This window comes from Ostrea edulis, chromosome 2 (assembly GCF_947568905.1).
Source record: "Ostrea edulis chromosome 2, xbOstEdul1.1, whole genome shotgun sequence".
NCBI classification, from domain to species: Eukaryota; Metazoa; Mollusca; class Bivalvia; order Ostreida; family Ostreidae; genus Ostrea; species Ostrea edulis.
In genome coordinates this window covers 3,357,133-3,378,655 of record NC_079165.1, presented here as the reverse complement: position 1 = coordinate 3,378,655, position 21,523 = coordinate 3,357,133, and the positions used below count along the sequence as shown (strand labels likewise).

General features: G+C 39.0%; 2 protein-coding genes across 2 annotated transcripts; both read right to left on the bottom strand.

Moving 5' to 3' along the window:
- Window positions 1-13,533: 13,533 nt before the first annotated feature.
- LOC125680633 (nudC domain-containing protein 2-like) lies at window positions 13,534-21,517 on the bottom strand. The gene is made up of 4 exons (XM_048920333.2): window positions 21,290-21,517; window positions 20,069-20,117; window positions 19,707-19,858; window positions 13,534-15,425 (listed from the first exon to the last, which is right to left on the bottom strand). Exons 1-4 carry the CDS (start codon window positions 21,473-21,475, stop codon window positions 15,348-15,350), a joined length of 465 nt encoding a protein of 154 aa, XP_048776290.1. The 5' UTR covers window positions 21,476-21,517; the 3' UTR covers window positions 13,534-15,347.
- Window positions 13,926-15,242, bottom strand: LOC125680630 (transcriptional adapter 2-alpha-like). The gene has a single exon (XM_048920329.2). The coding sequence runs from the start codon at window positions 15,240-15,242 to the stop codon at window positions 13,926-13,928; it is 1,317 nt and encodes a 438-aa protein (XP_048776286.2).
- Window positions 21,518-21,523: the final 6 nt, after the last annotated feature.

The following is a 21,523-nucleotide window of genomic DNA, read 5'->3' as shown; positions in this document are numbered from 1 at the left end:
GAAATATATGACACCTCAAATCACCCCGCCCAGGAAAACTAAGACTTTAGCAGAACTGAAACAAGGATTAGCTGAAAAGAAAATGGAACGAGCCATGCGAGGACCCATAGGAACTTCCAGAACCACCGATACAGCCTTACCCAGTTTTGGTCAAGCCTTTGGGGGAATGTCACATTTTACTCCCTTAAGCACATCGACTCCTAAACAGAAATACAAATATCAATATTGTCCTCTGCAATACAATTTGAAAAGTAGTCGCGATCGTCACGAGGAGACCGTTCATCAAGGGCGTTTCAATCCCCAACGCCCGAGCGCGTAACACTATAAAAAGCAGGAGGAATGTGCACAGACCTTCATTATTACACTATGGCTGATACGAAGAAGTGTGAATCCCGATTAAGACCTCATTTAACCCTCTTGCAAACCTTAGCTGCTCCTCATTATTCCTCCAAATTAAAGAGAGAGGTGATCAAATATTGTTCCAATGACTGCATTCTAAAGATTTGTGAGATCGTGTACAATATATTAAAAGGGGTGATTCCTCTCACTCCCACTCAGAAGCGACAACTTGGTCCTAAGAAATACATCTTAAGACGCATGGTGCAGCCGCAACCCGTGAAAAAACGACGAGCGTTACTCAATCAGAAAGGGGGTTTGGCTTCATTTGTTTGTAGAATTAACAAAATTTGCAAATATCCCAATAGAAGATGAGTCGTAAAATGGTATTAGTACCCGAAGCCATGCTGAATGAGTTGAAGGGAAAATTACCTAAGCCTCCCGAATTTCAATCGACCATAGGGTTACGCAGTGAATTAAATGACATCGAACATCGAGATGATTTAACCGCAGAAGAAAAAGTAGCTTTGTATGGCCATCAACTTCATCGATATCGACAATATTTACAACAAGCACGACAACAGACTCCGTCTAAACCTTTGCCACCGACACCGCCTGTGGGAATACCAACTCCTGGGGGTGCCACAGCCGCAGATACCAATGCATTAGAAGATCAGATTATCAAAAGTGTCAGTAAACCGGGTCAAAAGAAAGCGGGTTTATTACTCGATCATCTCAAGAAATCCAAAGTCTTAACTTGGAGTAAAGAAGGAGAAATCAGTTATAGAGGATATAAGGTCCCCGATTCCAATATCGTGGATTTAATCAGCGAGTCCCAGAGACAAAAACCTTTGAAACATCGTGAACCACCTGCAGGGTTACAGCAATTTGCCCAATATTTAAAAGAAACGAATGCCCCTAAAGGATATGTGACCAATCGTGATGTTATAAAAGCGATGGAGAAGCTCGGAAAAATCAGTTCTCCTAAAACTATAGATGAAGATGAGAGCGGATTTCAAGAAATCTCGGGTTTTGACCAATCTTTCTATGAAACTCCCGGACGAATGATGACCCCTAAAAATATCATGGACGCTGGTAAAAAGACATCACGTCAAATTGCGAAATGGTTAACCCTACCATGAAAAAATCTACGAATCAGATCTTACAGCGACTTTATTACGACCCTAAGACGGGGTATGCAGGAGTACAGGCTTTATACCGTCAAGTGCGTAAATTAGGTCATAAGATTACTCTTGCTCAAATTCGAGAATGGTTCAAAGAACAGGATACGTATACCCTACATAAGCCCATACGTCGGAAATTTAAAAGACAACGGACGCGAGTGACGGATATAGACGAACAATGGCAGTTAGATTTAGCAGACGTCTCGAACTTAAAAAAATACAATGATGGGTATACGTTTTTATTGTGTGCGATTAACGTGTTGTCGAAATATGCTTGGGTGGTGCCTTTAAAACAGAAAACGGGGAAAGAAATGATACGAGGCCTCAAATGGATATTTCGAGATGGACGCCGCCCCGTTCGCATTCAATCGGATCAAGGGAGAGAATTCACAAATAAAGAATTTCTTCAAGCCTTCAAATCCATTCATTTCTTTACTACGCGTAATGCCGAAACCAAAGCCAGTATCGTGGAGCGTTTTCAACGCACACTGAAGGCACGTATGTGGCGTTATTTTACACGTCATAAAACACGACGGTATGTGGATGTCTTACCCGATCTGGTACACGGTTACAATCACACGTATCATCGCAGTATTCAGAGAGCTCCTACTCAAGTCAATGCCAAGAACGTCTTGAAAGTATGGAAAACCTTGTACGGAAAACAGAGGCTATCATCGACCTCTTCATTACAAGCGGGAGATCGTGTACAGATCAGTAAAGCGAAACGTACATTTGAAAAAGGCTATTTACCGAATTGGACTACAGAATTGTTTACCATCTCCAGAAAAGTTCCAGGATGCAAAGTATATCGAATTATAGACGACCATGGAGAAGAATTAGAAGGAACGTTTTACGATAAAGAATTACAAGCAGTAATTAAAAAAGACGATGTCTACGAAGTGGAGGAGATCTTTGGGTATAAAAAGCGCCGTGTGGGGGAAAAAAGTCATTTCAGAAGTCAAAGTGCGTTGGAAACGATATCCCCCTAGTTTTGACTCATGGATTCCGCAAGCGGATCTCATTCTGCCATGACCGTCCAATGGAAATTCTTGGGTGAAAAAGTCCCTCGAGCAGAAATTGTGTATTTTGCACAATTATTCCTGTGTTTAACAATCATTGTTACTTCGGTCGTGATGTTAGCCTTAGGCGATTCCAATCGTGATTTTTGGATGGTCACATTAAGTTCTCTCATAGGATACGTCATGCCTAGTCCACAAATGACGTTAGCGAGCCCGAGTATAAAACAGGAACGATCTTCAGATTCACCAGTTCACCATGGCTAACACACAGTACGCATGGAAACAGGAGGGAAAGAAAACGGAATGGTTTTCGGATAAGAAGATGTGTTTGAGACATTGTAAACAACACAAAGCGTTAGATCAACCTGTGTACTTGTACAAACGTATACTGATACCTCATGGATGGTCATCCTTTATCATGAAGACCAAGTATCAAGATTTTCGTTGGAAAGTAAAAGCCCATTGGGGATGTTTCGGACGACAACACGAATCGGAATGGACATTGATTGAGAGTCCTTGGTTTGACAATCCCAAGGACTGTCTCCGACATTTCAAAGACAGATTACAGGAGGGGTATGATGTGGCCGATTGCTGGGGAATCCGACACTATCTGATGATGCGACGCCGTTTAGTCGAGAGAGGAACACTGGAGTTGGAAGAATCCTTTCTACAATCGTTGAGTTGCGCGGTGGTGGCCGCGATCAAGAAGAATGACATGTAAAATTGTGTATTAACATTATGTTGTATGTTCAATAAAATATGAAAATGTTCATTGTGTTATGAGTATAAATCGAGAAGGAACGGAGACATGGTCATCATTTGAATCATCATGGTTCAACGAGAAGGGTTTAACATGACTCTCCTCAGTGACGGGTCTATGGAAGCTTTTCCAAATAATACGGCTGCTCAATTTAAAACCTTATTACCACAAACCCTGGATTTAACGGACGGAGAATGGGAAGTAGGGCTAACCGAAATGATGTATACCAATGCCTTGAAAAACATTACAGAGGAAGAGGCTTATTTTGACATCCTTATCCCTACAGCTTACGCCAAACATGTTAAAAATCCAGATACGTTTAAATGGGGGCGATTTACACTGACCATTCAAAAAGATATGGAAAACACTCGGTGATCCGCGAAAAGAGAATTCTATGAAATTAGTGTACTTCGAGAAATATGATCGAGTCATGTATCAGTTTAATGGTAGTTTACTTTAAAAAAAAAAAACAGCCTTAGCCATCCGTTTTCCCACTGCCTTAGCTTACAAACTCGGAATAGGGAGTGAGAAACTCATCATTCCCAATGAACTCATCACTACGTGGTTGAACGTGACTTACTTACATGTAGCTAGCCATACCATGGATTTGTACGAAAATCTGAAATCCATGTACGTGTATTGCGATGTGGTGGATCCTCAGGTGGTGGGGTCCAACGAATTGAAATTATTAAGAGTGGTTCCTTGTACCTTTCATCAAGATGATAGACAACAAGCCAAATGGGAACCTATCAGAGCAGAATATTTGAAACTGAGTAAAAAACATTTCGATACCATCGATATTCACATCATGACCTCTTTGGGTGGTGTCATGCCCCTTTTAAATGGAAGAACGATCGTGAAACTTCATTTCCGAAAAGTGTATTGAAGAGAAAAGTCGTGTGACGATGAAGTATCATCGCGGAGTCAGACGACAGAAAGGACACGGATTATTCACCATTCTCCTTCCCATGCTTGCTACTGCCATAGCCGGAGCCATCCAAGGAGGCAAAGGCATGAAAAGAAAAAAGAGGGGTCGCAAAAAGTATAAAAAGCGGGTAAGGCTCTGAAAGGGGTCAGTCTCGACAAAGATGCAGTATCAACGAGGTTTATTACACCAGCGGGGTCACGGGTGGGGTGCTCTCTTAAAAACAGTCGGTAAACTAGCGGCTCCCGTGATCGGTCAGGTCGTTGGAGGGTTACTGGGAGGGAGCCCCGCACCACAAACAGGAGAAGGATATGGTTGGTTGAAGAATTTGAGTCGTAGCTTTGTTAACACGGCCGGTAAAGTCATCGGAGGATTTCTCACGGTCCCCGATGTATTACCTCCACGACAAGGGGGAAAAGGTTACCTCGATTTCCTCAAAAAGGTTAACCCGGTGCAATGGGGAAGAGGTTTATTTACCGATTTGCTCAAATCGGGGGCTAAAAGTGCTTTATCAGCAGTCGCTAAAACGGGGTTAGATGTCTTAGAAAATAAACGGTCTCTCAAAGATGCCATCAAGACACACGGAGTACAAGCCATCAAAAATACGGGCCGTATGGCCATGCCGAGAATTCAACATAAATGAAGATCCCGTCAAAGGGACAGTGTTTTAGCGGGTATGGTGAAACGAGGAGCACGACAATCCATGAAAGCCGGGTACCGGACAGGATTAGATGTCTTAGAAAATAAACGATCTCTCAAACAAGCGCTCAGAACTCACGGAAGCCAGGCGTTAGCAACCACTATGAGGAGAAAGAAAAGAAGAAAACAGAAAGGAAAAGGCTTTTTTACCGATTTACTCAAAACGGGAGCTAAACAAGCTTTGACGGCCGCCGCAAAGACGGGGTTAGATGTTTTAGAAAATAAGAGATCTCTCAAAGACGCTCTTAAGACACATGGTATACGAGCCGCTAAGAATACAGCCGGTATGGCCAAACATCGTCTCTTAGCAAGAGGGGGACCCCGTAAAAGACAGGCCGGTGCACGAGCACACCGTAAGAGACAGTCTAAGACCCCCTCTCAACAACGTGTCTTAGGAGGACCGCGTAAAAGAAAGTCCCATGCACCGGTCCGGGGTAAGAAGAAACGATCTCTCGACATTTTCGACTGAACCTATAAAAAGGAGATGTGAGGGAGGGGTGAACCCATTTGATTCCCAACAACGATCAGTAACACATCGTTCAAAAATTATGCACAGAGAATCCTGCGCGTGTGGGACCGACAGTTTGGAACTGTTTAAAGTTCCCCCGACAAACGTCACTTTAGAAGACTCTAAATGGATGGAATATTATCCGATTTCCAGTACGTTAAATTCGGATACGGCTCCCATTGAATTCGAAATCAAAGGTCAAGGAGATGAATATCTGGATTTATCTCAATCGTATCTCCAGATGGTCTGTAAATTCCCGGTCAATAACATCTTACATTCCTTATTCAGTGAAATCGATGTGAGTCTCAATGGGAAAGTCATTACCCCAGGAACGGATACTTATCCGTACAAAGCCTACTTGGAGAAATTACTGTCTTATGCCCCCAAAACTCTGAAAACTCAGATGAGAGCCTGTACCTTGTGAGAAAAAGATAACGCCGGTCAAATGGAGGATCGAGAGTATTCTGGTCTGGTTCAACCTCCAAAGGAATTTGCCGTAGCTAATGATAAAGTCACCATCAATGCAATGCTACCGACCCCAATATATCCCGACGATTCTCAGAATGTGGAGTTGAGAAAACGTCACCACAAAATAAATAACAGTAAGGAAATTGTCTTGATGGACCGTTTACATCTGGATTTGTTTCAGCAGGAGAAATGTCTGCCGAATGGAGTAGACTTACGTCTTCGATTCAATCGTGCCAGACCCCAATTCTACATGATGACCGATGCCGGTAGTAGTGGGAAAGTAGTCATTCAAAGTATGATCTTGTGGGTGAGAAAAGTCAAACCGACTCCAACGATCATCAATCTGATCAATCAACAACTGAGTACTCAAGCAGCTACATATCCATTGAGAAGAATGGAAGTGAAAACGTTCACGATTCCCACCGGGACCCAATCGAAAATCACCGATCACCTATTCCAAGGCCAGATGCCCAAACTCATCCTCTTGGGGTTTGTGGAAAACGCCGCCTTTAACGGCGATGATTCTAAAAATCCGTTTAATTTCCAAAATCAGAAAGTAAAAAAATTAGAAGTCAGTATCAATGGAGACATGATGGAAACTCGTCCCCTGGAACCTAATTTCACGGACGATCAGTATCTGAGATCGTATTTAAGTCTGTACAAAGGATTGGGGAAATTAGGGCAAGATTGGGCTCCCGACATTACTCTGGAAGAGTATAAAAACGGTTACACCCTATGGTGTATGGATTTCACCAAAGATCAAGAAGCTCAGACGGTTAAATTTCATCTCATACAAACAGGTAACCTGAGAGTAGAAGTACAATTTGCCGACAGCATAGCGACGACCTTAAACTGCGTGGTGTATGCCGTCTTTGACAATTTGCTAGAAATCAACAAACAACGAGAAGTCAGCATCGATTACTGAAAATGGACACGTATCAATTGAGAGACGTATTATCTCGAGATTTAGGCCCTGCGTTTGGAGGTGTGTATCCTAGAGATGTATTACCGGAGATCTTACCCCACCAAAAAGCGATCGTGATCAATACAGACCCTCACCATCGCCCCGGAGCCCATTGGGTCTGTTTGTATTTGAGCAGCCCCATCATAGAATATTTTGATTCTTACGGATTACCCCCGGTGCATCAAGAAATCAAGGCGTTTATGCGACGTCACGGAGACACTTGGATTCATAACACGAATTGTTATCAAGCTTTGAACACGGATGTCTGTGGACAATATTGTGTGTATTATCTACATCAACGCCATCGTAAAAGAAAAATGGTTCAAGATTGGTTACTTGCTTGGAAAGGCATGGCGTTACAACGAGATCGTTATGTAGCCCAATGGTTTAAAGAGACATTTCGTAAACCTAGAACCCATAAAGGACAAACTTGTAAATGTCATGGTATTAACTTGTCACTGATATAATTGTTCAAATGTTTAATTGTTCAAATGTTTAATTGTCTAAATGTTTAATTGTTTACAAAATAAAATTGAAAAAAAAATCTGTGTTGTGTGTACCTATATAAGACAGGTTTGCCACAATAAAAAAATCAGTCTACTTAGACATGGAATACGTGCCAGTTTATGGTAGAGTCAAAGGAGTGAGAGAAACTCCTCAAGGAGTGAGAGAAACTCCTCAAAGTATGGCATGGACTTTTATCTTAGACAATGCAGGCCCGGAGGATATCGCTAAAATCCTTCAGAGTGAATACCAGTATTTGATCATGACCCGAGATCAATAAACATTAAGAGGATTGATTCAAATGAAACACTGGAGAACGAAGCGTAACATGATGTATTTCGTTCATCCTCTACGTTGTTGGAAAGCATGTGAGAATAGTCTCGCATCCGAAAGACTACGTTACATGACGGGAGACTATGAAGAACACGGAAAGTTATTAACTATCAAAACTGTGTAACTTTATCGATAAGTTTCTTAATAAAAAATAAAAGTGCATCTGGTGTTAGTTTTTGTTTCTCTCAAGCATTGTGATCAACAGCATCTTTTCATAAGATGTGGGTGGCCCTGAAAAGGGCCGTTGGGTGTAAGGGATAAACCCCTTATTTCTTTGCCTTCTTCTTCTTCTTGGGTTTCTCTTCCTCTTCGCCTTCGTGAAAGAAGACGAAAAGGATTCTCCCGTTCCTCCACATGGCTCTCCCCGGGGGTCGCTGCACCAGTTCCATCATGGCATCCCAGTCCTCTCGCTCATATTCTGGGATGCAGTCATGGTCTTTGACTGGTGGGGGTGGTGGAGGGTAATGGGTTATTATCGCATCCCAGTCCTCGCGCTGATCCTCCGGGACACACTCATGATTAACAATCGGTGGACTCGTTTCTCGGCTCATCTTCTATCTTCAATAAGGTTTGCTGGGTCACCAGTGAGGCAAACTGGCGAGCGAGCCGGTATATAACGAGAGAGCGCGGACCTCCTCGAAAACATCCCTCGCTTCGGAGACGAAGCCAAGATGGCGGCCGTCAAAATGGCGAATTTGTGCTTTCGAGAAGCATTTTTTTCTCTCTAGACATTCGATTTCTGTGCATTGTGGATTTGATCTGATAGATTCCGAGACGCGGAATTCGTTAAGCTTACTTTTATTTTGCTACGTCGCATGGTATATAAATAATCGAAGGTCAAAGAGGTCGAGCCGAGGCCCGATGTTTCTTCTCCACCTCTTTAAAAATTTATTTCTCGACCATGTACATCCATAAAAACATCTCATAAGGTCTATTCAATAGAAAACACCTTATTTGATTCGATTTTCACTCTACATTTAGGATTTTCTGGATTCCTCATCAAATAAACCCTTCTCCGAGAGACTCAACAAAACACAGCTTTCGCTTAAACAATTTTATTCATGTCACATATCATTTCAAATACATAACTCCCACACACAACACCAATACACATGTCTTTTTAAAATAGGGTCCAACATTTTTTCCATTTCTCGAATCCTGCGTTGAAATCGATATCGATCAGCGGCTACAGTCATCCAGATACTTTTCCGGTCTTCTTCGGGTAACAGATACACTTCATTGTTGGTCAGATTAAAGGTTACACATTTTCTTGTATTTTGTTGTACATATGGTGAAGATACTGCACTCGAAGGGTCCCGATCACTCCACTGATGTGCGGCTTTGTTCTCTTTAATTCCTCTGCTACTAAATGAATCAACACCAATGACTCGCGGTTGATACGATTCTCGATCAAATGTCTGCATATCCACCAATATTCGTCTAAAGTGATTGGAAATATTTTCGAACGAAGATAGGATTTCAAAAATTGAAATACTGGCAAGTTTTCTATTTCCTCAATACACTGTAGGACAAATGTTGTTTCGATGTTATCCCTCGCAGTCATGATCCAGCAATGAAAAATCAAACTGGTGAAAGTTCTTTATATTTTATGTATACTTCTCGAAGCCAGTCGTTGGTGATACTTTCAATCTCGGTGGTTTTTTCTGGCATGCGTTTCTTGAATTCCTCACCCATGACATGAATTAACACCACCCCCAAGTCGTTATAGAGATCGATGTACACCTGGTTCCGTAGATCTGTACATTCGTCCAGAGTCATTGGAAACACTCCCGATATCAGAATTTTTTTTAGCAAATTGAAACACCACATCGTCTTGCATTTTATCGATCCATTCTAATGCATGGTTATGCGCTTTTTCTGCGATGTTGTCACTTCCATCGGTGATTTGTAAATGACTAAAAAGAATACAAGTATCCGCTTTTTCTGCGATGTTGTCACTTCCAGCCATGATTTGTTAATGACTAAAATGAATACAAGTAATCGCTTTTTCTACGATGTTGTCACTTCCAGCCATGATTCGATAATGAAGGAAAACTAGTTAAAACGCATCATTTCCATGAATCCCTCTTGTAAACATTCCTGTAGAATGATCTCGATGTCTCGGATTTGATCGGGGATGATTTTCTTAAGTTCCTCGGCATACAGATAGATCATAATTAGTCGCCCGGGATTTCTTTAACTAACGATCTACCAATCCTCTGAAAACTGTCAAGACTCCCCACCTCGTGTATCGCCGATTGTACATAAGATTTAGCAGATTTATACCAAGACGAATTTTCAACAATCTTGACAAAATCTATAATATAAGTATGACCGTCTAACCTAGTGTTGGAAGTTCCACCCATAGTGAATAAATAAGCTAAGAAAACAATCGTATTTATAGGGAAAAGGTCGTGGAGTGTAGAGAATATTCTAGATTTGATACGATAGGGTTTTTCAAGTTCAATTAGTGCACTAGCACGCGCTGGTCGCGAGATGTTCTAGATGTTTCTATCACCGGTTTTTCCAGAAAAGATGCTGCAACCACGTGTGCCCCACGAGACAGAATATTCTAGACATTTTGCTGTCTATAAAAGCGGAGCCCAAGAGTCAGTCCTCATTCGATCTCCAGTCACCTTCCAGAAGACATGGCTCAGAAACAAATAGAATTTGTGGACAAAGCTCAGAAGAAAGTAGATCAGCTGGTACAAAACCAGATAGCGCCACAGAAAGACTACATTGCTCAAATGGTGAAGATGGCCCAGACCTCGGATTTCCTCCCTAGCCAGAATCCGACAGACCCGGGATTAGGCTTCTATTTTCCCGAGACACAGGACGCTACGGGATTAGAGTTGGGCCTGTACAACCCTCCCGTGAGTAATGAAGATTCACCCATGACCAGGACCGATTTCGCCATCATTACGACCACTTTGGACGGGATTGTCAACCGGATCAACGTGATGACCGACGAAATCGCCAATCACACGGGGGTCTTGATGAAAAAAATCGAGGAATTAGCAGCAACCAGAACCCGTAAGGACATCACCACCAGAGCTAGGAAGGACCCAGCCACTAACCCCTGTTTTACGTGTGGGGAAACGGGGCATTGGTTGCCAGCTTGCCCCCAGAAAGTCAAGAAAACTGTGGAAAAGGACCCTTGTTACAATTGTGGGAAATTAGGTCACTGGATCAGCGACTGCCCAAGAGATGAAGAAATGTTGGCTATGATTGGTGAGGTACCCGGCACAAAGCCTCCGGTAATAAGAGAGTACACCCCATCGGAGATGTGGAACCCCCCCCCCCCCCCCCCCCCCCCCAAGAAAAGGAGCAAAGAGATGAGTGACGGAGAACCCCCTAAAAAGAAGAGAAAGCTGAGCCGAAAGAATAAAGAATGAACGTGTGTGATAAAACTGGTGTGGACTTTATTCTGACAATTTTAATGTTTAACTTGTGACTGTATAAAATTGTGTTCAATTGTTATTCAAATTGTTTATTTAATAAATGTGTAAACTTAAAATCATCCGTTTTTTTATTCATAACACTGTAGATTTAAAGGATTTTAAAGGATTCAAACCACTGAGGATTAACACACCGATAAAACACGGCTCAGGCCTCGTCGTCATAGCGACTTTAACCCTACTGTTACGTCATAGCGCTATCGATTCTTCCCCATTTTTGCGTCATAGCACGCGCTCCCATCTCATAGCGCTCTAGTTCATACCGTCCTAGCACGGCAGTCCTAGCACGCGCAGTCTTAACACGCGTTACCTCGGCACACCCCTAGCTCGGCGCAGCCTACACGCGCTCTCGAATGCACTCTAAAACTTGACCTTTTGACCTCAAAAGTGCACTCAGTTGAACCAGCCATCGAGGCGCAAACTTGACCTTTTTGACCTCAAAAGTGCACTCAGTTGAACCACCCATCCAGGCGGGTTATACTACTGATATGATTAAGTGTGGTCCTTTAACTCTTAAAAAGACTTTGTTTTAATAAGATTTTCCGTATATTTCCATGTTTCATCTTCTATGGTGTCTCCACCCTACCCCCTAAATTCTACAAACTAGAATTTGACCTGAAGATGCATGCCTATCAGTATGACTGTTGTTGAGAGGGTTTTTAATGGTGTTTCCCTATAGATATATTACAATATGAAACTTTTGACTCGTTATTGTGAGCCAACCTTAATCCCAGGGGGACGTCATGATTTGAACAAACTTGAATCTACACTACCTTTGGATGCTTGTATGGCTAATCATGACATACAAGTAATCATGGCCCTGCTGTTATTGAGATTTTTCCTATGTAACTTTGATCCCCTATTGTGGCCTCATCCAACCCCGGTTCCATAATTTGAATCTACACAATGTTAGGGAGCTTTCATGTATATTTCAACTTTTCTGGCCCAGCAGTTTTTGAGATTTTTTAATGACCCCACCCCGATTTTGCCTTTCTTGAATATCTGCCCATTGAAGTGGGCATGGCAAAATGAATCCTCTTCACTCAAGGATGATTTATGGCAAGTTTGGTTGAAATTGGCAGAGTTATGTCGAAGACACAATATCAATGACAATATTAAAATGATATTCACTACTTTAACATTAATATAATTGACATAATATTGATATCGAATCATGGTTGTTGAGGTTTTCTGTCTTGTCGATATCGTATCTTAGTATATCAATCTAAAATATCCAGGTCTCCTGACTCATCCATATCGAATATTAACGTGTTGACTATTATCTAAATCATGCACAACACTTTTCGTCTTATTAAATCCTTGCAGTCAATATCGAATCATGACCGTTGAGATCCTGTCTTGTCGATATTGATTACATTGCATCAAATCAAGATCTTGTTGACTATAACGAACATACGTGTAATTTTTGTTTGATATATTATTTCCTGTCGAAATCGTATCGATATTGAACCTTGATCTTGTTGACTATTGCCATCATGTGTGCCTCATTTAGTCCGAGATATTCCTTCCAATGTTGTAAATAGAATATAAAATTTGATACTTTACGAAGATTAAAAAGTTCATCGACTGGTACCATATAATGGAACAATTGTTGTGCGAAAGTCTCCGCAACTGTGGTGCCATCAGTTAGGGTAAGGCAGTCCCTATACACCGTCTGACCCCAACTTCATCCTAAACCCAACATTATATCATTATTGTATATATGACCCTTGAAAACAGTCTTGTATATGTAAATTATAACTTTGTCAATTGACAATATGGAAACAATATCGTAGATAGGTCATTGGAAAGGAGTGTTGTATATGGTAAACAAGAACTTTTTTCTTATTATGATATCAACACAATATCGACATGCTGTTGTCGATATCGACATTGTATTTGGTCCTTGAAGACAGTCATATATCAAAGTGTGAAGATAACAAACAGTGATCAATCTCATAACTCCTATAAGGAATACAAAATAGAGAGTTGGGCAAACATGGACCCCTGGATATACCATAAGATAGATCATAATTTTGTATGATAACGATATCAATGTTATCATCATGCTATTGTCAATATTGACGTTATCGTCATGCTGTTGTCGATATCAACATCATATTTGATCTTGAGCATCATTCTCTCACCAGAGGGCGTGTTACACATAGTGCGAGGAGCGCACAGAACTCTGGGTAGAGAATGCTTCAACATGTTTGAATTGGCCCAGTGGTTGTAGAGGGAAAGATGAAAATATGAAAAGTTAACATCGCCAATGACTACAGACGTCAAACAAATTTTGATCAGAAAAGCTTTCTTTAGCCTTCACCTCCAGAGAGCTAAAAATGAATTTAATCTTTCTTATCAGAGGCATGATGCTCCTTAAGCCATATTTATCTTGGAAAATTTGAATACACACATGTACATTTTTGTACTCATAAAAACAAACACACTTGTTCATATTAAACAAAAAGTCCATGACCTACAATGATTGTTTTTACATAGTTGTTTTGCCTACTACTTTTGCAATGTTTCATTGAAGATCATGATGGTTGAATGGAAATTACTAACATTAGGTCAATATAAAAAGTTCAAATCAACACAGTTATACAAAAAACAGACAAAGAAAATTTTATGACAGTCAGTGAAAACAACAATTTTTTTAAAAATAATTTTTGATCTTCACTCATGAGTCAGTGCTGTACCGTTCTCATGCCACTTTATCACATCAACACATCACAGTACATAGCAACCCAGCAACAAGAAAACATCATCCTGGCTCTTTGGTAAGATTACCTTCTGACACAAGAAAATCATATAATTTTCTGGTTTTGTTCACATCAATTTTAATCAACGTCCTAGCTTGTTGCAATCTTAGGAAACCGTTTCGTTTGCATTCTCCCACAAGAATTTCTTTAAATTCCAGGTATGCTTCAGGAACCAATCTCACACCAGCACACAATTCACGCTCCTTTTTTGACAGGCGCTCATACCCTGGCAGACCTACTATGTCCATGGGCGGGGCTATCCGCCTGGGGACCGACGGGAGGGGTAAATTGGCTGCCCCTTTGGTCATCGTCTCCAGCACGGCTTGTTTCTGAAGCCAGGACTGGCAAGCTGATTCATCCTTTACGTGAACAAGAATGTCATCTAACAGATGTCGATGGGATTTCATTTCGCCTCTACGACTTTTTAAAACTCGGAAAATCTTTACGCTCCTTTGTTTCGTGATGCCATTTTCTCTGCATTCCATCAGTTTGTGGATATTTTTCTTTAGTTCAAACTGCAGACTAAGAGCTTGGGTGTATTTATCAAAGTCTTCAGGGTTACACAGTCTCATGAAAGGATGAAGCATGTCCAACAGTCCCTTGAATTTGCAAGGATACATTCCATGATAAAGCCTGTGTTTCCTGATATTTATTAACCCATATTTACGAATGACTTTTCTTCTCCACCATCTCTCTGCTATACAGTTCTGATACACATCTAAAACCTCAAACTTCAATCTCTCCTCCAGTTCATCTCTCTCCTCAGCTGGAGGGGCACTGAAGTCAATATTTCGAAGTTCCAGCTCCAGGTAGTTATCATGTTCCACATTAAAATCCCCTCTACCAGCCATATATCCTCCCATCAACTGGAAGACCTGTGAGGAGTCTGGATACCGAGGGGGGTCATCACACAGCTTGTACACCACTGGGCAGGGAACCCTCTCCAGGTCTGCCTCGGGGAACTGTGGAAGCTCAGGGTGAGGCTGGTTAATAAAGAACTTATTGTAATGTTTCTCCACTTCATTCTTTCCTCGCACTCTCAACCTATTGGCCACATCCTGCCAGTTACCATAGCCACAGTCGGCCATGACCTTCAGCAAGGTCATCTCTTCTGCTGCTGACCAAGAGTTCTCAAATATAGGGAGGTCGTCTCTGATAATGGTGTATGGATGGTCACTTTCATGTCCACCAAACTCTGCCCCTTTGGAGAAGCACTGAAGACAAATCTTGACCATTCCTGGACACTCTTTACAGAGAACATAGGGAGTGTTCAGGGTCAAGGAGCACTTAGGACAGGGCACTTCTTCATCCTCATCCATACCGGTATCTTCCTATCGTCTAATTTTGCGTTTTCTTGTAAATCACTATTTTAATCTACTGGTATCCACCTTACTATAAGCAGAGTTAGTTGATTCAACGAGTTTCTAATTATCTGGTAATTTAGGTCCACCTTTGTGATAATTTCCAGAGACTTCTGCACCAGAAAAGTCAAAGCCTGGATTCTGAAAAATCATATTCATTATGGTCAATCTCTACCCAGATTTTGTCTTTTATACCCTCACACACACACACACACGAACACTGTCAATTCAGGGTCACAAGTCCATTTGCAGAAGGCAGATTTTTCCACTGCAATGTTCAATTACGGCCAACTTCATTTGACAGGGTTCACACACTGAAATTTTTTATTCCCAATCAAATTTCAAGTGTAAAACTTTCTTTATAAGAGATTCAACCATTTCTGAATGTTACCCATACCCATTCAATTGGAAAAAATTAGCATGTAAATAGAATGAATTGGGAATTTTCTGTAATATAAACAAAAGCACAGGGGCTAAGCCCGTTTTGGGCCCGAACTCTGTGATACCATAAATATAGAAAGGGGTCTAACTCTGACACAGATAAAAAACTAACCACTCGCTTCAAATGCCTAAAAAATCTTAAACTAGGTAAGCTATGCGTAGTTTGTCATTTTTCTTACATAGATTAATGTATTAACTACTTGCATGCCAAATTTCAAGTCACTGGTTCTTAAAATAACAAAGATATACGTCATCGTTCTCTCGATTTCACTTGTTTATTTTTACTAGGACATTTACCGGTCCAGGTCACGGAGTCGTTTCTCACCTATGACAGCAGCGAAATTCAGACTAGTATGGAAGATCTCGGACCTGTCAATTAAAATTTCACATCAATTATACGCTACTTACTTCCTCATATTTTAATAATGTTCTTCGTGTAGACGTTACACGACTTATTTTTCCTCAGCAGCATCAACTATTGACAAGAGCTGCCGTTTTAATGAACGCACTAAATACCCGATAGACTTAAAATCTCAAATACCTTAAAACTGATCAAAACATTATTCTTATGATATTGCACTTAGAGAAGGAAATTGAACATTATTTCTTGGCTTTTTTAATTTTTTGTTTTTGTTTATTCTATTTCATTTAGATTATTATTACCCATTTTCCCCTTCTTTAAAGTTTTATATATTTCTGGTATTTAGTGTATTCATTAAAATGGCAGATCTTGTCAACAGTCGATGCTGCTGAGGAAAAATAAGTCGTGTAACATCTACACGAAGAACATTATTAAAATATGAGGAAGTAAGTAGCGTATAATTCATGTGAAATTTTAATTGACAGGTCCGAAATCTTCCATACTAGTCTGAATTTCGCTGCTGTCATAGGCGAGAAACGACTCCGTGACCTGGACCGGTAAATGTCCTAGTAAAAATAAACAAGTGAAATCGAGAGAACGATGATGTATATCTTTGTTATTTTAAGAACCAGTGACTTGATATTTGGCATGCAAGTAGTTAAAACATTAATGTATGCAAGGAAAACGACAAATTACGCATAGCTTACCTAGTTTAAGATTTTTTAGGCATTTTCAGAGTTAGACCCCTTTCTATATTTATGGTATCGAAGAGTTCGGGCCCAAAATGGGCTTAGCCCCTGTGAACAAAAGCATTTATTTTAAAATCAACTCTGAATAAGCCATATTTTAAGGGCAAAAAAAAAAAGTACCGGTATTCATTGTTTACATTTTCGAATGTTTGCTATTTTGTTTATTTGTCATCTACATTCCATTTATGATGAAATGAAGAAATTAGATAACTCGTATGACATTTCATACAAAGTAATTACAAGCCTCGAATTACGATGTTATTGTTGCTGGGTCTCAGAACTGGGAAAAATCAATAGTATTTGGTATTGGGAATGGTACTGTTTATCAGTACCAGTTAAAGAAAAGCTTAGTCATGAATCAATTTTTTTGTCAAATGAAATTTAACTCAATATGCCTGACAGACAATATTGTAACACTTAAATGTGGGATTTATATTTAAAGGGACTGATTCACGATTTGGCCCAAAATTTTCTTTTTCACTTTTAATGATCAAAATATACTGTCTAATGTGTTTAAAACATTTCACATAAAAATTATGGCTATACATTATCACAGAAGCTCATTTTAGAGAGTTTATTATTTGTTTTGTAAACAAAGATTGCGGTATGTTATTGTTTACGAAATTTTCAAAAGAAATGGATATCGATCTAAGTTTATCATATCTTTCACATTTCAAGCATTTTCTGGGGTAAAATATGTCATCTAAAAGTTAAAATTTGTGACTATGCAAAATTAAGATGCTTTATATTACAATATCAATATTTCACTTGTTTGTAAACATAAAAAGACTCGAGTCTTTGTTTACATAACATATATTTAAGGCTAAAATATTGCTTTTATTCATGCATTCAGAAGGTCAAAATTTTGGCTGTCAACATTAAATGAGTTATATGAAAAATATTTCTATAAAAAATCGTGAACCAGTCCCTTTAATACGAACCAGATTCGTCTGATATCTACAGATCGAAGCATGCCAAATGTGTGTATAAAATTTCATAAGTATATTTTCCAAATGATGCATTAGAAAATTAACCAGTCCCATCGGACTGACTAAAACAAATGTATGTCAGTCCACCAGACTTTTAACCAGTCATAGACTGACGGGCATATGTTAATTTCAAGCCCTGGACAGAGGTGCAGAGAAGCATGGGTGACAAGTCTCGGTAGAGATACCATTAATTATGGCACTTAAGCTTTACACACATTCATACAACAAAAATTTCTGTATTATTTGTGGTGAATAAACACGTCTACTGCATACATTGTTTTATATTTACGATGCTTATGTTTTCTGCCTTCTAAGACATCTTTACAAATCGTAATAAGTCTACTGCATACATTGTTTTATATTTACGATGCTTATGTTTTCTGCCTTCTAAGACATCTTTACAAATCGTAATAAGTCTACTGCATACATTGTTTTATATTTACGAATCTTATGTTTTCTGCCTTCTAAGACATCTTTACAAATCGTAATAAGTTTACTGCATACATTGCTTTATATTTACGATGCTTATGTTTTCTGCCTTCTAAGACATCTTTACAAATCGTAATAAGTCTACTGCATACATTGTTTTATATTTACGATGCTTATGTTTTCTGCCTTCTAAGACATCTTTACAAATCGTAATAAGTCTACTGCATACATTGTTTTATATTTACGATGCTTATGTTTTCTGCCTTCTAAGACATCTTTACAAATCGTAATAAGTCTACTGCATACATTGTTTTATATTTACGATGCTTATGTTTTCTGCCTTCTAAGACATCTTTACAAATCGTAATAAGTCTACTGCATACATTGTTTTATATTTACGATGCTTATGTTTTCTGCCTTCTAAGACATCTTTACAAATCGTAATAAGTCTACTGCATACATTGTTTTATATTTACGATGCTTATGTTTTCTGCCTTCTAAGACATCTTTACAAATCGTAATAAGTCTACTGCATACATTGTTTTATATTTACGATGCTTATGTTTTCTGCCTTCTAAGACATCTTTACAAATCGTAATAAGTCTACTGCATACATTGTTTTATATTTACGATGCTTATGTTTTCTGCCTTCTAAGACATCTTTACAAATCGTAATAAGTCTACTGCATACATTGTTTTATATTTACGATGCTTATGTTTTCTGCCTTCTAAGACATCTTTACAAATCGTAATAAGTCTACTGCATACATTGTTTTATATTTACGATGCTTATGTTTTCTGCCTTCTAAGACATCTTTACAAATCGTAATAAGTCTACTGCATACATTGTTTTATATTTACGATGCTTATGTTTTCTGCCTTCTAAGACATCTTTACAAATCGTAATAAGTCTACTGCATACATTGTTTTATATTTACGGTGCTTATGTTTTCTGCCTTCTAAGACATCTTTACAAATCGTAATAAGTCTACTGCATACATTGTTTTATATTTACGGTGCTTATGTTTTCTGCCTTCTAAGACATCTTTACAAATCGTAATAAGTCTACTGCATACATTGCTTTATATTTACGGTGCTTATGTTTTCTGCCTTCTAAGACATCTTTACAAATCGTAATAAGTCTACTGCATACATTGCTTTATATTTACGGTGCTTATGTTTTCTGCCTTCTAAGACATCTTTACAAATCGTAATAAGTCTACTGCATACATTGCTTTATATTTACGGTGCTTATGTTTTCTGCCTTCTAAGACATCTTTACAAATCGTAATAAGTCTACTGCATACATTGTTTTATATTTACGGTGCTTATGTTTTCTGCCTTCTAAGACATCTTTACAAATCGTAATATGGCTGTGGTGAAGCGTCACAGTTCATACCTTCATGTATTTTCAAAAATGAAATTTATTTCTTAAACATCACAACCACCTCACCTCCTGTTGAAACCTTTGTAAAGTGACTTTCTTTTCCATCTGATCAAATGTCCATGGATCAGTTTTGTACTGCCCCACAAGCAGCGTGTCCCAGCAGTTCTCAGCAACAACGCGACTTTTAGGCAGACACACCCTCAGGAATTTCTTGTCCTCTGTATAAATACAAGATGTCTTAGTTTGTTGTGTAGAAAGTTGATTAGTATGTTTACCCTTTTGTTCAGTCAAAAATGGAAAGCAATATTTACCCAGTCCCTTTTATCTCAGAAACTGTCATGTGGTATCATTTAAACCTGACTGTAAGACGACATGTCTAGCACTTTTACTTAACATTCACTATTCGTGAAGTCTATAAATTCAGATACCTAGTGTCCACACAGCTTCGTCCGCATGTATTGTACTTGGAAAGTCCCCCTGAAAGTAATATGTTTATGTAATTGAAGTAATATATATAGCATGATCAGTACTAATCACAATGGTAGGGGCTAGGGAGTGAGTACAGACAGGTTTTTTTAGGTCTTGATTTCAAGGGCCTGGGCCACCTTAATAAATTTAACCAAATGCAATCTTAACTAGCTGAATCATGCTATTTCAAATAGCTTTATAAATATTGTAGTAGTTAGGTCTATATGGACCGTGGATATCGACCTGCATAGCATTTATTTAATGATTCGTTAAAACACCTCTTATGAAGTATCATTTCACAATCGAAACTTCGAAAGAGTGATACAAGCTCTCAAGTATTTTATATGATTTTTTTGTGATTTATTTTGGAATGATGAAAAAGGTGCTTTGTTTGCAAATAAGATACTCTAGGGTCCACATTTTGCTGTGATTTGATGCATAGTATGAATATCAAAGAAAACATGCCTAAACGACTCAGATAGATGTTCTATTTTTTTTAAATAAAAAATATTTATGAAAATTGAAAAGGTTATTAGCCAATATTATTTAAATCTACGGATAAAATCTTCAAAAGAATGTCAATTAGAAAAAATATATATCAAAGAAATATATTTTAATCAGAAATTGAAATGAAATGGTCAAAATTCAGAAATATTACAATTTTTCAAAGTTGAACCAAGCCCGATCCGAATTATAAAAAAGTAGTCATAGAGAACATTGTAACAAGAAAACTACATTCCTTTGATGTAAAATGGTTTACAAATTAAATGAATATATAAAGGAAACTATAATTTCTTGATGAAAAGTGCTTACAATTAACAACAATTTGATTATTTTAGTAATTTCTATCAATTTTGAGCGGGATCGGTGCTTTTTTCTGGATTTACTGATAAGTGGCTCATTCCTGACTGCCAAGATCTAGGCCCGATAGAATATATTGCAACAAGCACAGGGTTTTGACACAATCTGAGCAAATTGGTATATAATAGTACATACTATATATATATCTATTCTGAAAAATTGTTGAGTGTGGCGGAAAATAGCAACAAAATCAATCTATATCAGTTTGCTCAGATTGTGTCAAAACCCTGCGTCAGTAAATATCAAAATCATTTTTTAAAAAGCCAGGAAAACGTCAGATATATTTCGGACTATGTGTCAGTGTGAGGTTAAACGTGTACCTCAATGACTGTTTGTCCTTTCACCGTAATTTTAATATGCTTCGGGGAAAACGTGCACTTGATGTCCTTGGCTGGTGTTCCCTGAGGCACGTTCACTTCGATGTACACCTCCTCAATAGTCTGCCACCACTGTCCCCAGTCTGTCTTACAAGGGATGTAACCGCTTCTCTCGTCAAAGTAGGCCATGCTCTAATTTTACGACATCTAGCGACATGTGGGTGAAAGGGATATCTT

What these genes read in the sequence shown, in the direction of transcription:
- LOC125680630 (XM_048920329.2), bottom strand. Translation starts at nt 15,242, where the DNA reads ATGGATGAGGATGAAGAAGTGCCCTGTCCTAAGTGCTCCTTGACCCTG.
- LOC125680633 (XM_048920333.2), bottom strand. Translation starts at nt 21,475, where the DNA reads ATGGCCTACTTTGACGAGAGAAGCGGTTACATCCCTTGTAAGACAGAC. An exon ending in AAGGACAAACAGTCATTGAG is followed by an intron (nt 20,118 to 21,289) that starts GTACACGTTTAA and finishes TATTACTTTCAG; the next exon opens with GGGGACTTTCCAAGTACAAT. An exon ending in CGAAGCTGTGTGGACACTAG is followed by an intron (nt 19,859 to 20,068) that starts GTATCTGAATTT and finishes GTATTTATACAG; the next exon opens with AGGACAAGAAATTCCTGAGG.